Source organism: Danio rerio, chromosome 19 (genome assembly GCF_052040795.2).
Source record: "Danio rerio strain M-AB ecotype USA chromosome 19, GRCz13ab, whole genome shotgun sequence".
NCBI lineage: Eukaryota > Metazoa > Chordata > Actinopteri > Cypriniformes > Danionidae > Danio > Danio rerio.
The window spans coordinates 8,459,912-8,478,795 of NC_141039.2; the positions used below are offsets into that span (position 1 = coordinate 8,459,912).

General features: G+C 32.2%; 1 protein-coding gene across 4 annotated transcripts in view; it reads right to left on the reverse strand.

The window, feature by feature from the left end:
* The window catches only part of oxr1b (oxidation resistance 1b), a 97,897-nt gene that overhangs the window by 62,679 nt on the left and 16,334 nt on the right, over window positions 1-18,884 (reverse strand). For 3 of the 4 annotated variants that reach the window (XR_015516126.1, XM_087294868.1, XM_087294867.1), the window contains exon 3: window positions 7,775-7,971. Coding sequence is in view for 2 of the 4 variants with exons in the window: in XM_087294868.1 (XP_087150994.1) it covers window positions 7,775-7,971 (197 nt within the window). In the remaining 2 variants the exon portion in view is untranslated. Of the gene's footprint in view, window positions 1-7,774; window positions 8,025-18,884 lie in introns of all 4 variants that reach the window. The other variant, XM_087294869.1, reaches the window with a different exon arrangement.

Here is an 18,884-nt window from a genome sequence, read left to right on the forward strand (position 1 = left end):
GGATAAGTTGGCGGTTCATTCCGCTGTGGCGATCCCAGAATAACAAAGGGACTAAGCCGAAAAGAAAATGAATGAATGAGTAGTACTATTATAGTAGTAGTATGTATCTGTTATTATAATTTGTATTATTATTTGCATTCATAATTATTATTATTATTATTAAAATAATACCATTTGATTTGAGTAAAAACTGGAAAACTGGTTTTAAAATGTAAAACCTCTCAATAATTAACCTGCCTATTAATGTGATTAATGTGTTTCATATAGGGTTTAATACAAGTTTGATACACCCTCTACTGGTTCATCTCAGTAGTGTCTGAAAACATTTCATAAAATCAATTTAAAAATACAATTTGCATCACTTATGCAATCACACTGAAAAAAATATATTATTCAAAGATGATTCCTTGGATTTATTTTTTTACGTTAAGTGGTTTTAAACAATTTATTTGTGTTGAATTTAAACAAACTAATTAAGTTGAACATTATTCAACTTAATTTGTTTGTTTAAATTCAACACAAATAAATTGTTTGCAACAGTTCTGCATGCAACACTTTTTTATGAACCAATATCTTTCAAAATAAAACTTATATGACAAAAAGTCATGAGAACAAATGATTTTATGTTCCTTTAACTTGTTTTATTAAGGTCATTTTATGATCAGCTTTTAACTACTGTTTTTAGCCTGTTCAGTTGATGCAAGTTAAGATGGCTAGAAAATGTTATTTAATTTGAGCAAAAAATTTAAGCTGGAAGAATGTTTTTACGTTGTAAAAAATAAAATCATAATTCAGTATTTTGTTTGCCCAATGCAAACAGAACAGCCAGAATAAATAATGTACATTCACATTTTGTCTGTTCAAGCTGTAAACTAATTCATCCTTTTCATTGCATAAGAAAGGCGTATACACCCAATATGTCAGTGTACCTTGTAGGCACTGGTTCAGCCTATAAGCTCTCACAATATTACCCAGAAAGAAAACAAAAACCATATTTCATACACATATTCTGTAGATTGAGTATGACTGAAGGAGTAACACTTCAAATTTCCATTCACTCTATTACAGTGTTTTTTTACAGGAGCTCTCGTCCATTGCACTTCACTTGAGAAGATTACTTTTTGCTTGCTTGCGTGTGTGAGTGTGTGTGTTACATGCGAGAGGTAATTCAGAACAGTGCGCTTCAATCTCCAGCACACGAGCGCTGCTAGAAAAAGCTTTAAAAGCAAGAACGCAGCACTGTGCTTTTTCTTTTAACCCTTGCTGGCTCTGAGAACAGACAAAAGCCCTTCAAGAACACAAATATACCAGGAGCATCTCTCTACAAGAGTACAATTTGCCAGTGTATGTTTAACAGGAACATAGCATTTCAGTCTGTTTCAAAATTGTACGTTTCTCTGACAATTTTACTACTGAATGAGGCCACTTTGTAAAATGCAAATGTAAAATATTAGCATGGCCACAAGATGTAAACGAAAGGATGGTTAAAATAATTGTCCTGTAGTAAAATGACTTACTTTTTCTGTGTGGTTATATAAAATTGGTTTAGTTTTTCTCTGCGTTTATATCAGACTGCAAAGGTTTGCTTCAATCGGATCATATTCAATGTGGTGTGCCCACATTGTGTGCAAATTTCACAAAAACTGAATTTAAAGTTTTGTTTTTTTAGCTAAATTTGTTATTTTAAGCTTCATGTTTCTTCTTTCATTATAAATGTCTTGGTTTTAAATTTAGTTTAATCCTCCAAAGTTATTATTATTTTAAATAAACAAAGCCTTTGAGTTTGTAGTTTGTATTGACTTTACTAAGGGATCGAAAGTGCTTCAAGTCTTGAATATCACTGTGTTTTTAAACATGGTATTACCACATTTGCCACTTTTTTTTTTTTGGTTATTTAAGAATGACAAATTATATATATAGTACACAATCCTAAAATTTTAAATGCAAAACACCACAAAAAAAAGCTATAATGCAAACTAATTTTCATGATCAATTTAAGACTATGCAGATCGCTGGGGAACTACACATCGGCCGCCGCATGACCTTCAACTACCAGGATGCTTTGCACCAATCCCTCCTGCCACAACTGACAGTCATTTGGGCACACAGACGCACATAGTTGCTGTTCATTACCACTGATTTCATGGACTATATATACAGCTCACTCACACACACATGGCTGAGTCTTGTTGTTTGTTCGTTAACCTGTAACTTTACAAAGTGTTTCTTTAAGATGCTGTGTTTCCTGTTCCTAGCCTTGTTCTTTGTTTATCGTGCCTGTTACCTGTATTGACTATTTGCCTGTTTCTCGACTACACCTTCTGGATTTTCTGCATGTACCCATTTGCTCCTGTGGTTGACACTTGCCTGGTTAACTGATTATTTCTAAATGAAACTGCACTTGGATTCTCAATTCCGTTGCCAGCATCCTTGAGTTACAATAATATACATTGTTTGTGATAAATGTTATTTAAATAAATTTAATTAAATTTATAATTTAAAAGGAATATAATCTTTATTTTTTTCCTCACATTTATACAGCTGAAGGCAAAAATATCATGCCTCCTGTGAAATTCAAACTATTTTACATTGAGTTCTTCAGTGAGAAAGGTAATTTTTACAGTTTTTCCTTTTTAAAATGATTAAGGTTAATACTATTATGATTTTTAATTTTTTGACTACACTGCAAAAAAAGCTTTTCTTACTTAGATTTGTTGTCTTGTTTCTAGTCCAAATATCTACAAATTCTTAAATCAAGAAGCATTTTCTAGACAAGCAAAACATATTGTCTTGTTTTAAGAAATAATATGTCAAAAGTTTTTCCTCAAATCAAGCAAAATAATCTGCCAATGGGGTAAGCAAAATAATCTTGTGTTTCGATTTCTGATACGATTATTTTGCTTACCCCATTGGCAGATTATTTAGCTTGGTTTAAGAAAAAACTCACTTCATTTTGTCATATTATTTCTTAAAACAAGATAATATGTTTTGCTTGTCTAGAAAATGCTTCTTGATATAAGAATTTGTAGATATTTGGACTAGAAACAAGACAAAAGAAAAGCATTTTTGCAGTGTACAGAACCAACTACTCTTGTCCAATGACTTCCCTAAAGATGTATATGCACACAGGCTTTTAATTTTCAGACAGCCAGACCAATGGCTTTCGGTGAACTGTCGCTCCATTACAAAATTTCCACACTTAAGATCTGTTTTCTTTAAAAATTTAAAACTTATAATAAAAAGTTGGTCTCAGAATGGACAAGAAACACTGCATTAAATAAAATTTTTCCCTGCCATGTATTTAAAATATGAAAATTTATTTTACCACAGTATTTTCAATGGAGTTTCTGCGCCATTCTGCTGCCACTGATGGCGCTATAGAGTTTGCACCATCTATCATCTCATTTTATGCTTGAACAACTAAATGAATGCTTAGGTCTATTTAACTGAATGCTTTCTGTTAGGCTTTTACTGGAAGTTTACTGTTGGCTGAAAAACACTAGCTGTGCATATAGCCTATTAGCCTAACCTTAACCAAATTAGGCCATTAAAAAGCACTTTAAGCTGAATATTAGTATCTTGCTAAATAAAAAGTAAAATACAATGTACTGTTATCATGGCAAATACAAAATAAATCAGTTATAAAAACTACTTCAGTGTTTAAAAATGTGTTGAAAAAATGATCTTTGTTAAACAGCGCTTGGAAAATATTTAAAAATGAAAGCAGTTTTCACAGGAGAGCTAATAATTTAGCTTTCACCCATATGTCATTTAAATACTACATTTTAGAGGAAAATATAATTCAATTTCTTATATTTTAATATGTAACACAATTAGTTGTGAAGTCTGCAAGCATTCTCTGAGTTAAACTTGTTGGCAGCTAATACCTATCAGCAACTACAAATTTGTTTAGACTCTAGGAAAAGATTTAGATCCAATCCACACTGCTAAAACATTTATAAAAACCATTTGTATGAACTCAGAAGTGATCCTGCTTAAGACAGCGAACAAATTGCCATGATTAACGGTCTAATTACCCTGACTTACGGCATGCAGTAAACCAGAGCGGCACAGATCTGATCAAAGGGCCTTGATTAAAAGATCTTCTCCGCAGCCAGTTAACCAGGAGAGACGCTCCACCACTGGAGAACTAATAGCAAAGAGCTGCGTCTTCAATCCCAGGAGACTAAACTGAACCCGCAGGTACCAAAACACAAAACATGAGCCAGAACGGAAACGTCGCAAAATACCCCCAGCATTTATCCCTTGAGGGAAATCTAGCTGAATTACTTACGGCGTGTTCACGAGGTTAACTGAGCTCATGGTGTAGCTGTCTGGTTTAAAATATAAAATGCATCACACAAATCCATGTTTAGTTGTTCACCTAGGGTGCGGGTGTATTTTTTCACTCCCCTGTTCTTCTAAAATGCCATTAGAAGGGTTGATTCATCCAGGCTATTTGTAGACGCGCTAGAGAGATCAGAAGTGGTTTAAAAGGAAAAGCAAAAGAGCAGGATTTAAGTTTCAATCCTGCAGACGTTATTGTTATTGCAGTGCATTATTCATGGTAAAATGTTGCTTGTTTAGTCTGGAAAGTCTTCTGACCTTCACATAACCCAGGGAATTGAAAAACAAGGTGGTTTTTATTTGCAGCATGACTAGATTTTCTGCCATGTTTGAATAACAAAACAGTATTCTTTTTGCATCAACCCTCCCCCACTCCACACCCTCCCGAAACACAGAAACACATTTTAAATGGATTTGTAAATGTTAACATATTTATGCTGTTCATGCAATTAAAAAATTTAATTGATGCTGCAACTTAACATCTTAAAATATGATCATTAAAATCTGTTTAGGATGAAAGACTCACTAGCCTGAAAACAAAGCCTCACTAGTGAAAACGACACAATTCTAAAGTTTTTTAGGGAGGGACAACATAATTGTTTTATGTTCAATTCACTTAAATTCGTAAAAAACTATTAAGTTAACTGAATCAATTTGTGTTAAGATGACATGAAGTGATTTTTTTACAGTGTATTTTAAAATGTAGTCAGCATGACAATAGCATAAATGCTAAAACAAAAATATTTGTATATTCAATTCAATTCAATTCAATTCAGCTTTATTTGTATAGCGCTTTTACAATGTAGATTGTGTCAAAGCAGCTTCACATAAATGGTTATAGTAACTGGAACAGTGTGGTTCAGTAACTGGAACAGTGTGGTTCAGGTTTTAGTGTTTAAGTTCAGTTCAGTTCAGTTTAGCTCAGTTCAGTGTGATTTAATCATTACTGAGAGTTCAAACACTGAAGAGCAAATTCATCGATGCGCAGCTCTACCAATCCTGAACCATGCGAGGCAGTGGCGACAGCGGAGAGGGAAAAAAAACTTCACCTGATGGGAGTGAAGAAAAAAAACCTTGAGAGAACCAGACTCAGTTGGGCACGACCATTTTAATTTCTCCGCTGGCCAAAAGTCTTGTGCAGGACTTCATTCGCCGTGGTTTATGCTGGATATATATAGTTTATTAAATAACTTTAAATTTATGTCATTTATGTTAAATTTATGTCATTTATGTCATTCACAACAGTTATAAGCGGGCCCACACGGAATCTGCGCGCATAGAAATTGCACCCTTTTCAGCCCATCATTGAGTCTATTTAGGTATGTGTAAATGTGTGTAAATTTATATTTACTTAGTGTTTAAATTAGTTTCAGTAATATTACTGACTAATATGAAAATGTTTGTTCGATTTACTTACAATGATAATAAAAATTCCTTACATTTAAATAGAGCTTTTCTGAGGACTTAAAGCACTTTACACATAGGGGAGATTCTCCTCATCCACCCCCAGTGTGCAGCATCCACCTGGATGACGCGACAGCAGCCATATTGCGCCAGACCCAGCTGATTGGTGTAGAGGAGACAGAGTGATGAAACCAATTATGATATGGGGATGGTTAGAAGACCATGATGGCCAGTGGGCAAATTTGGCCAGGGTGCCAGGGGTATTCTGGAATTTGTTTTATGTAGCGGATGCCCTTCCAGCCGCAACCCAGTACTGGAAAACACCCATACACATTCATTCACACACGCACTCATACACTACAACCAATTTAGCTTATTTAATTCAACTATAGCGCATGTCTTTGGACTGTGGGGGAAAACGGAGCACCCAGTGGAAACCTGGACCAGTGACCTTCTTGCTGTGAGGCGACAGTGCTAACCACTGAGCCACCGTGCCGCCACATCACAAATCGATTAATTTAACAAACTCAAGTGGATTGAACATAAAACAATGAATTGTCCCCAAAAAATCTAAATAATTGTGTTGCTTCAGCTCATTTTAAGCAAGTAGTTTGAACAAGCAGCATAAATAAATATTTAAATTTAATGTTTTGAGTACACTTTGACTATTGACTATTGTCGAGCAATAATTCCACTATCACTACTGAGCAGAAGAAACGGCTTCATATTGTGACCACTTTCTATGTATATATGCAATAACTACTTTATTAAAAGCATTATGTATTGTTTAAAGAGTCTTAAGCAAATTTATAAGAGTTAAGAAGGCTCCATGTTGTGCTTAACAAAGCCCCTAGTGTAAATTCACTGTAAACCACGACTTCTTGAGGTTTATTGCTTTAGTACAACCCTTAGAAATGGCCAGGAAGTATCAGACGGAGGGTTAAAGTGTGTTCATCATTGTTACTGTAGGTCTTCTCAGTGTAGTTTAGAGGCTGAAGCATCATCCTGCAATTCAAGAGTAATTACTCCGCTTGTGTGTGTTTGTATGTGTGTGTGTGTGTGTGTGTGTGTGTGTGTGTGTGTGTGCGCTTACAGAGGGATGAGATCCTCTTTTCTCCTCTGATTACAGTCTCAAAGGTATCGGTTTTCCTCTTACTGCAGCGCCAGTCAGTCAGTTCCTCTGCCAACACTGGATTAAGCATAACTAACTAACAAGTCTCACCGGACGATTCGCTTTCATCATCAGATAATGTTAATGTTGCTGTGCTTAATCTGCATTAGACACGCTTCTATGAAGCGTTTTCTAATGCACCATACGCTGTTTGACAACGCCACAATTTTACAGTTATTTACCGCAAATATTCCCAGTAAAATACCACATCATTGTTTACAGTTCACTACTGTAATATGCACTGGGTCATTTGAAAACTTTTACAGTAACTTACTGTATATAAGGATTTTGCGGTATTCTGCTGTAATCAAAGTCATGCTACTGTAGCTAAAGATAAACATGAGACAAAAATCTTGAAACAAAATGTATTTGAACTAGATTGATCAATGAAAATTACTTTTGTAAACCATTTAAAATGAATATAATAACAACTAATAATACATCTCGTAGATCTGATCACTTGTTTGGAATTTATTGAAGAAAAAAATGAAGATTTTGCACTGCTGGTGTAAAATGTAAATAAATTACAGTAAAATTAAATTGTCATATTGTAAAATTAAAAAGTATTAAAGGACATGTTACCATAAAGAGAAATGTCAGTAAGGCTATTTTGCTATTAAATGAAACTGCGGTATGGCCCTGCTACTGTAAAACCCATTTACAGGTAAGTTACTCTAAAGAGAGAGTGCGGCCAGTAAGTTACCGCAAATATACAATAAGACGTCTAACAGTGCTTTAGTAAGTAATTTTACACCACTAAATCATTAAGCACTTTCACATTTAGCAATATGATTGAAAAGTCTCATAAAAAAATTAAAATGACAATAAAATTTTATAAAAAAGAATACGCACCGATGGTATATCCCCGCTTGAGTTCTCCACGTCGAGGACTGCGAGCCTTCTGGATGTTGGTGGTGTTGATCTCCTTTTCTTCCCTGATGGTGGTTCGCGCCACGTTCTTTATGAGCGGTGACGCCAGCAGGTCTTTGACCAGAGATCCAGCATAACCCTCATCAGGGATGTCCACCGACTGAGACTTCTTCTTTAACCTACAATGAAGAAAAGACGAATGAAATGCATTAAATTTTCAGAAATGTGTTTACTTTAATCTACAAACAAAAACGTTATTTGTCACACACATGAGTCATACATACTGTGAAATGCAATGAAATGCTTACACAACCACTCATGACTTAAAATAATAACAATAACAAAAAAAAAATATGAATCTGAATTATGGATAAATAGAATAGAATAGAATAGAATAGAATAGAATAGAATAGAATAGAATAGAATAGAATAGAATAGAATAGAATAGAGTAGAATAGAATAGTTTTGCAACAAATAATAAAAGCAAACATCAGATATTTAAAGATTTTTGATATAGAATTTGTGGCTGTAGAAAAAATTACAAAGGATAAAAATATATAAGAGCTATCTCTATACAGTAAATCTTGTATTTTTTAACACATATTCTAGCAGGTTTTAAATTCAATAATTATTTAATTGAATAAGCACACATTACATTAAAATCATTAGAATCATTAAAAGTGACAGTAAAGCCTTTCACAAATGTTATAAAATCATTTCTGTTTGATGTTCTTTTGCATTTTCTGTTCAACAAATAACAATAATAATAATAATAATAATAATAATAATAATAATAAAACATTATTCATGATCTCTATGAAAATATTAAAAGTACTGATTTTGGTATTGAATTGAAACATTTCTGAAGGTTTAATGTGACTAAAGGCAGTTTTGTTGAATTATTTTTTGTTTGTTTGAATTGGGATGCATAACATATCAGGCATTAAGGGTATTCATAAATAAATGTATATTTTAATACTATTGTAATGGGCTAAATAAGAAAATCACACAGGATAAACACCTCCAGATCTAAACATTTACTACAGTATTTTGTTGCCCCCCGTACAGTTGAAGTCAGAATTATTAGCCCCCTTTTGATTTTTTTTCTTATTTAAATATTTCCCAAAAGCTGTTTAACAGAGCAAGGACATTTTCACAGTATGTCTGATAATATTTCTATATAAATAATATAGTTTCATTTGTTTTATTTTGGCTGGAATCAAAGTAGCCTACAGAACAACCGTCATTATACAATATCTTGCCTAATTACCCTAACCTGCCTAATTAACCTAGTTAAGCCTTTAATTGTCACTTTAAGCTGTATAGAAGTGTCTTGAAAAATATCTAGTCAAATATTTTTTTACTGTCATCATGACAAAATCAGAATAAATTGGGGAAAAAATAAACAAGGGGGCTAATTATTCTGACTTCAACTGTTGACTTCAACAAAAATAACTCATGTTTTTGTAAACAGTCTCATCATTTTTTTGTATTGTTTTAGTATACAGTATTTCACATACATAAAATTATTATTATGCATAAGTTTTTTTTATTTTGTATTTAAATTCTTTAATCTCACGTATACACAGTGTTCAACATATATTAGTACACCCCTTAAAATCCCTCATTTAAAATAACATTATCTATAGGAAGCTTTAGAATATTATATTTGTGCATATACAGTATATTAGATCAATCAATAATGAAGCCAAATCTAGGGCTATCAGACAAAACAACTTATGACAATGGTTTATAAATGAGTAGCCCAAATTAATATGTTAGGGAAAAATATGAAATAAAAAAATATAAAAGAGCGAAAATCAAGATAAATAAAAGAAATATATAATTGTAGAAATTTTATTTTCTTTCTTTTGCAATATTTCACCTGAATTTACATTAAATTTTAAATAAATGTATTATCTTTTGATTTCTGAAGATGTTTAGTGTTATGCTGAACAATATAGTTTTTTTTTACTTGTTTTAACATCCCTGTGCACACAGTGGCATCTAGTATTCTAATGGAACAGCACCAAATCAATATTATGCTCTAGTTTGTTTTGCAGAGTGCTTAAGTGTAGCCTTTAGTAAACTTTGCCCCTTTAAGTTGTTTTGGTGCTCCTGCAGTAGACGAAGTGCTTCAGACAGCACAAGTGATGGGGACAAACAGAGCGGCCCATCTAGATAAACTGACCTAGATTCTCAAAGAGCAGTCTGAAGTCTCACACTCACTCATTCACGCATGCAATGAGCTCAGGACACTCAACTCCAGGACAACACGAAGACTAATTCAGTTAAGATGATTTCTAGGGTCCTTTCAGGATTTAAGGATTATCTCACTTACAGAATAATTTACTCACCCCCTAATTTTCTCCATACAGACTTGTGTGATGCTCGGTGGTTTGAACTTATAAACTGCAGTTTCGATGCAGCTTTAAAGTACTCTAAATGATTCCAGCAGAGGAATCGGACGGGTGCTGGAAATCCTTGAATTTTAATCAAGTCTTTTCATGGTCTGAAATGTGCTTAGATTTTGGATAAAGAGTTTGAATATATAATTGTGTTTCTTTCTTAATATAATTTACTAAAATAATGATAATAATAATAATAATTATTATTATTATTATTATTATTATTATTATTATTATTATTCATTCCTTTTCTATCGGCTTAGTCTCTTTATTCATCAGGGGACTGCGGAATGAACCACCAACTTATCCAGCATATGTTTTACACAGCAGATGCCCCTCCAGCTGCAACCCAGTAATGGGAAACATCCATACACACTCATTCACACACATTCACTATGGCCAATTTAGTTTAATCAATTCACCTGTACCGCATGTCTTTGGACTGTGGGGGGAACCAGAGCACCCGGAGAAAACTCATGCCAACACGGGGAGAACATGCAAACACCAGAAATGCCAACTGACCCAGCAGGAACTCGAACAAGTGACTTTCTTGTTGTGAGGCAACAGCGCTACCCACTGAGCCACTCACAATAAAAATAATAAATATATAATCAAATATTTCTTTCTCTCTCTCTCTCTCTCTCTCACACACACACACACACACACACACACATGATGAGACTTTGTAGTTCAAATGTACATAAATGTTTCTTTTAAATAAAAATGACTGTTCATTTCACTTTCACTTTCAAACTGCAGTTTGAAAGTTCAATATGTAGAAATATCATGCATGCATGTTTTCCTTAAAAATGTATTTCTTAAAGTCATAGTTCATCATTTACTCTCTCGTTAGTTTTTTCTGTTGCACACAAAAGAAGATATTTTGAAGAATGCTGGATGCTGACACCCTCTTGACTTCAATAAGACAAAGCAAAATAATATGGAATTCAATATTTATTGCATTAGCAATTTTAGGAAAGTTGCTTTCTTATTTATCAAATCTAATCTCCTACACAAATAGTTATGGTACTATATAAGCTATATATATATATATATGGTTGAAGTCAGAATTATTAGCCCCTCTAAATTAATAGCCCCCCTGAAATATTAGACCCCTGTTTATTTTTTCCCCAATTTCTGTTTAACGGAGAGAAGATTTTTTTCAACATAATTCTAAACGTAATAGTTTTATTAACTCATTTCTAGTAACTGATTTATTTTATCTTAGAAATAAAACAAATAAGACTCTCTCCAGATGAAAAAATATTATCAGACATACTGTGAAAATTTATTTACCCTCTTAAACATCATTTGGGAAATATTAAACAAAGAAAAAAAATTCAAAGAGGTACTAATAATTCTGACTTCAACTGTATACACACACACACACACACACACACACACACACACACAAATCTGCAGATTTATGCAGAATTATTTTGTATTGATTATCTTAACTAAAACTTAATATATGAAATATCAATAACATTTATTTAATGTTTACAATGCAAATACATCAAGATCCACTTATTTGGTAAACAAAGCAAGTCTCTCATATAATACATCTACTAAAAGACAGAAAATATTACTTTACAAATTGTATAGTAAATAAATAAAATGACTCGATGGGCTAAAAATCAGCGGGTTTCTGCATGCGCAGATTCTGTGTTGGCCTAGTTATAGGTTTTGAAAAAGTGAGGGGTGATTAAATGGCAGACTTATAATTTTTTTGTGAACTATCCCTTCCATTTTTGACTGAAAAAAATAAATAAAATTAACATCTTGGATTATAAGTGGGTAAATTATCAGGAGATTTTCCTCCTTAAAGTGAACTACTCCTTTAACTAATTATCCACTGGTGACTGCAGATGCACTGGTTACTTACTGCAGTTATTAGCAGCATGGCCATATCAGTAAATATTGACAACCTAAAGCTGGTTGCTTAAGGAAATTGCTGTTGACGTTGGTAAACCTGTTTAAAAAATCTGGCTTCATTGTCATGGGTTGATCGCCTGGTTTTATAGTCCCATCGGGAGACATTGAGATGCCATAAATCTGCGCTGAACTTATCAGCTAATGGACTCGCTCTCATTTACGACATGCTATTGTCACGGTAAATGTGAAACTGCTCGCCGGAAGCCTTCTACATGTCAACCGTCTTCTAGCATTAGCTGAACGTTTATCAATGGCCCGCAGATAACAAACCATTCAACAATGACATGATCAGTTGCAGATTAAAAACTTCAACAGCTTTCAAAGACATGTGAATAATTTGCAGGAGAAAAATCACACAAATGTTTACTCTTTTAAAAATATCTAATATTTAACATACTGAACTTTGGCTTAGTTAAAAACGACAGCTTTAACTATTATCCAGACAAATAGATTTTAAACAAGTCAAATAAAGTGTAATTTTCAAATCCTAATGGCTAATGTGGACTGGACTATAAACACAAATGCAGCCAATTGTATGATCTTTTTAAAGATGGAATTAAATTTGCACATAAAATTTTTTTTTTAAAAATGTAATAAATATTTTGATGAGAGTAATTATGTGAACATACAAAAACTGTGGAATGAATTATGCATTAATAATTAATTAAAACTGCTTGAAGTGTTTTACAAACATATCTTTTTAAACTGTCTTTTTGTACAAAAATAATTGCAAAACTTTAAAAATAGGTTTTACAACTCCCCTAGAGTCAAACAGTTCAGTTTGACAGTTTTTGAATCCATTCAGCTGATCTTTTAGCTTAGCTTAGCATAGATCATTGAATCTAATTAGACCATTAGCATCTCACTCAAAAATGTTGATTTTACTATTGAAACCTTGACTCTTCTGTAGTTAAAGTGTACAGAAACTGATGGAAAATTGAAAGGTGCTATAAATAAAAATAAAATAGCACACTATGGCTAGGAATTTAAAGGAATTATGAATTGCCGGCATACCATGGCTACAGCAGGCGCAATGATATTACGCAGCACTTGAAATGAGCAGGATGCTAATGGTCTAATTCGATTCAACGAGCTATGCTAAGCTAAGCTAAAAAATGAATAAAAAATTTAATTAAAAAAATAATAAATAATTTTCCCAGAGATGGGTTGCGACTGGAAGGGCATCTGTTGCGTAAAAATGTGCTGGATAAGTCGGCGGTTCATTCCGCTGTGGCAACCCTGGATTAATAAAGGGACTAAGTCGACAAGAAAATGAATGAATGAATGAATAAATAAACAAAATTAGTAAAATTAGCCTATTTATTTTTAATTAAAGTGTTCTGTTAAAGGGGCGGCACGGTGGCTCAGTGATTAGCACTGTCGCCTCACAGTAAAAAGGTCACAGGTTTGTGTCCAGGCTGGGTAAATTGGCATTTCTGTGTGGAGTTTGCATGTTCTCTCCGTGATGGCGTGGGTTTCCTCCGGGTGCTCCGGTTTCCACCACAGTCTAAAGCAGGGGTGGGCAAACTCGGTCCTGTAGGGCCGGTGTCCAGCACAGTTTAGCTCCAACTCTAATCAAACACACCTGCTTCTAGATTTCTAGTGCTCTTGAAGACGCTGATTAGCATGTTCAGCTGTGTTTGATTAGTGTTGGAGCTAAACTGGTCAGGACACCGGGCCTCCAGGAACACCCCTGGTCTAAAGACATGCGCTATAGGTGAATTGAATAAACTAAACTGGCTACAGGGTATGAGGGGGGGTTGCAGCTGGAAGGGCATCCGCTGCTTAAAACATATGCGGGATTAGTTGGCGGTTCATTCCCCTGTGACAACCCTCGATGAATAAAGGGACTAAGCCGAAAAAAAATGAATGAATGAATGAAAGGGATAGTTTCCCCCAAAAATGTATATCCTTTAACCATCAACTCATCCTTTACTTGTTCCAAATCTGTTCTTCTGTTATTCTGATATTCTGAAAAAAGCGTGAAACTTATAACCATTGACTTTAATTGTATTTGTTTTTTTCTCTGTGGATGTTAATGCTTACAGCTTTCCAACATTCTTCAAAACGTCTTCTTTTGTGTTCAACGGGAAAAAAGAAACTCATAAAGGTTTGAAACCACTTGACGGAAAATAAATGGTGAGCAAATTTTCCATTTTGTTGAACTATTCCTCTAAACGACAGCACAGAAAAATACTAGCAGTTCCCAGTCATAACAGTGTCAGCGTGGAACATGTTTAACGAGGAGTGAGTGAGCATTAATGGAGATTATGACGGATTTTAAGCTCCTCAAGCTCCTGCTAAACTTCTTAAATATTAGATAACAGCAGCAGGTGTTGAATCCACAGCCCATGGGTACTGATCTTATTAGACAATAAAATATTAACTAACTTTAATCTGTTACCGCTCTGATTTATGGATCAGCTAATATAGTTTCAACCAAACGGAAGAAAAGGTAAAATCATACACTCTAAAATTGTTGTATTGTTGTAACCCAATGTTAAGTCAAATGTGAACAAACCTTAGCAACAGCATAGCAACAGCCTATAGCAATGACTCAACCCCAAAACAACTGGAAAGTAGATGTATGTTTTCTTTATGGAAATGGTAAAACCAGCATGGCTTATTATTGCACAGGCCTGATAACGATATAAGGAATATTAAATATTCACATTCTGTGCTTGTGTTGAACCAAGATACTGACATCAAAGGCTGGAACTGGGTCATTGTTGAATATGTTGTAGAACAAACACTAACACAATGAAAAAACTGCTGGGAAAACTCTTGTTTATTCACAAAAGCCATGACAGAAATGCACTACCAAACATTAATTTAAGATAAATTTACTGTGACCGTCCCACAAATAGAGAACAAAGTCTTTATGCAGTAAACTCAAAAATTCATTTGCATTGCTTGGTGTTAATTTATTTTTCCATCTTGTACAATTTTGGATACACGTGTATCATGACTGACTTTCGTTTTTAATGAGGTTTACTGCTGTATTACACCAGTTTTTGTTTGTAGTAAAACTGATGGGTTTAAACTGAGTCAAATCAGGTCAAATAAAACAACAAATATAGTTAGTAGAATATAGTACTACCAGTAGTACTACTTCAACAGATTTTAATGTCAATAATCATAATAAAAATAAAAAATAAAAAAATTATAATATTAATACACGTTACGAACTATTATTTTGGATTTCACTAGTATGAAGAAAATATAAAACAAAAGAAATAAAAGAAAAAAGATGAAAATATAATCAAAATAAATTAAATTAAATATAAAAAAATCAATAAAATGTACTAATTTTAAAAATAAAAAACAAAAAATGTTTAATAAAATAAAACAAAACAAAACAAAAAATATAAAATATATAAAATATATACAATTTATAAAAAATTTTATTTAATAAAATTGAATATTAAAATAGAAATAAAATACAATTAAATTAAAGTTAAACAAAAGAAAAGAAAAATATAGAAAATAAAAAATAAAACAAAATAAAATATAAAAATATAAAATACATGAAGTAAAATATTAAAAATTTAAAAAATTAAAAATAACATAAAATAAAATAAAATAAAATAAAATAAAATAAAATAAAATAAAATTAAATTAAATTAAATTAAATTAAATTAAATTAAATTAAATTAAATTGCTGGGTTAAATATAAAAATTAAAAGAAAAAAGAAAATGAAAAGAAATAATATTGAATTAAATTAAACAAAAAAGAAAATATAAAATATACAAAATTACAAATAAATTAAATAAAATATATAAAAGAAAACATTAAATATATATTTTGGTCTGGAAGAGCATCTGCTGCATAAAACATTTGCCATGCAGTTCATTCAGGGATAAATACATGACTAAGCTAAAGAAGAAAAATAATTAATGATTAATGAAAATTTTAAAATAAAAAAAATAAATAACTTGAACTAAAAATAAGTAAATCACATAAATCAAATTAACATTTAAAAGATTTTTTTTCAAAATGTTATTTGAATCGTATTTACAAGTTTCAGCAAGCTAAATGGTGCAGCTCAAATTATGCAGAACAGAACAAAGCCGGCCGTTCAGCTTTTTTATTAAAAGCAAGCAGAGAAACTCTATTAGATAGAAACCAGAGACGAATCAATTTAGCCGAGGCGCTGTCCGACCTGTCAAACAGAATACAGATTATTATAAATGTGCCCTTCAGTTCTAAAATAATGCACTGTTCTGAATGCATTCAAAATTTCTCCAGAGATTTACATGTAATACTAATTTATTTATTACAATGCAATCCAAGTCATGTTATTTGCATATGTTTCTTAGCAGCACTGAGCACATTTCAATATGACTTTAACTTGCAGTTGCATTGGATGTTTTTTCCCTCGTCACTCTTGAAACATCAGTCGAGGTCTCCAGGCTTCTTACGCAAGCACTTGAGTTTGGAGCACAGACTGCATTAATACAGTACTCGGTGTTCCTTCATGCTTTCAATGGCAGACACACTCCGTCTTACTAACTTTTCTTTCTCTAAAAGACAGACAAGTTAGACTTAATTAGGCAAGGTGGGAGATGCTAGAACTCTACCAATCGCTACACTGGAGAATAAAGCACTGCACACCAATTTCACACCAATTAAGGACGGCTTAAAGGCAATTGTTCAGTCAGAGCCATTCCTCAAAGTTACTCTAGTGAAACCGAGGATATTAAAAAGTTCACCTATACACACACTTTTCAGTGTGATATCTTGGACTCTTCTAACATTCAGAAAGTGTACACAGTGTTTAGTTAAGCAGTATTTGTTTTGTTTTTTAGTCAATTTGTTTTTTAAAATTTATGGATCATGATTAGGCTCACACAGAATATGTGCGTGCAGAAATCCTCAGAATTCCACAGATTTTTGCCTATCATTGAGTCTATTTATTTACTTGTGTAAATGAGTGTAAATTTATATTTATTCAGTTTTTTAATTAATTTCATTAATATTTTTGCCTAATATGAAATGTTGTGATTTATTTATATTAGTCTTTTAGCAGATATATTACATGAGATACCTGCTTTGTTTACCAAATAAGTGGATCTAATTGTATTTGCATTGTAAACATTAAGTTAAACATTTTAACATTTAGTTTATTTTTTATGTTATATATTAAGTTTTTAGTTGGGATACTCCTAAAATCATTCCACATAAATCTGCAGATCTTTTATTTATTTTTTTTATTTATTTACAAAATTCTGCTCAGAACTAGCAAAAAAATGTCCGCAGATTCTGTCTGGCCTAAATCATGACCCAAAAATTGCATAATTATAAATAAAATATATACAGTTTACACACATACATGCGAGAGGCAAAACAATGACTAATCTCTTATTTGATCACTCATTAATACTAACAGAAATCCAATAAACAATGATTTGAAAGATTTTATTTTATAATGTTTTTGCCTTCACTTCACTCATTATTTCTAAAATAAAATAAACATTTAATATAACATGAAATAACATAAAACTAAGTTTTAAAATAAAGTTGAAATTTTTTCCTGAACTTGATTCATGAAACACAACATAACACACCACTACACTAAACAAAATAAACAACTAAATTAAACAAAAGAAACAAACAAAACAAATTAACTAAACAAACTAAATAAATAAACTAAATAAAATACAAAATAAACACACTAAAATAAAATAAATAGACTAAACAAAGTAATTAAACTTAATAAAATAAACAAAATAAAAAAAATCTAAATAAAACTAATAAACCAAATAAAATAAACAAACTATATAAATAAACAAAATAAAATAAACAAAATAAAAAAAATTATTAAATTAAACAAGTAAAATAAACTAGACAAACTAAATCAATAAAAACACGCTAAAATAAAATAAATAAAATAAACTAACTAACTAAATAAAATAATTTAAATAACTAAAATAAACTAAACAAATTAAATCCATTCATTCATTCATTTTCTTTTCGGCTGTGTCTTTATTAATTTGGGGTCGCCACAACGGAATGAATCGCCAACTTATCCAGCACATGTTTTACACAGTGGATGCCCTTCCAGCTGAAACCCATCTCTGGGAAATAAACAACAAATTAAATAAATACAATAAAATGAATAAACTAAACAAACTAAATAAATAAAATAAACAAAAAATAAGTTCTAAAAAGTATATTTTAGTTTTATTTATATTTCGATTCTCACTTACCTCATTAATACCAAACGAAATCTCATTCTAATCAAATCATTTGACTGTTCATTTGAGTAAATTGTGCATGACGTAAAACTGTAATTAGCAATGATTAGCTCTAGTTCAGAATCACTTATTCCTTTTGGGAGACAATAATAACCTAATTTATGCAGACTTTCAATATTCGCAAACAGCCGCATTACACACTCCATGAAAGCTAACATGTGGAACACACAATAAAGGCTTTCAAAGTTATATTTTAAGAACCCCAGGGTCTTCTTCTACTTTACTGACCTCCTGCTGAAGGAAAACGTAGCTTCAGACTTTCTCTGAGTGTTTTAAACCCAGCTATAAAACAGTCACTCTGTATTAGGCGAGTGTTTATTGCTGCGTTTTGGTGCTTTTGTTCAATTATGAACTGCACACACCTGAGTGTTTGTTTATAGGATACGAACTATGGAGGCTGTACATCAAAAACATGCCCTACTATTGCCTTCCTAAAAGACATTTTTTTTCCTGACCTCTTGCATAATTCAGATGGGACTGCATGTTTCATT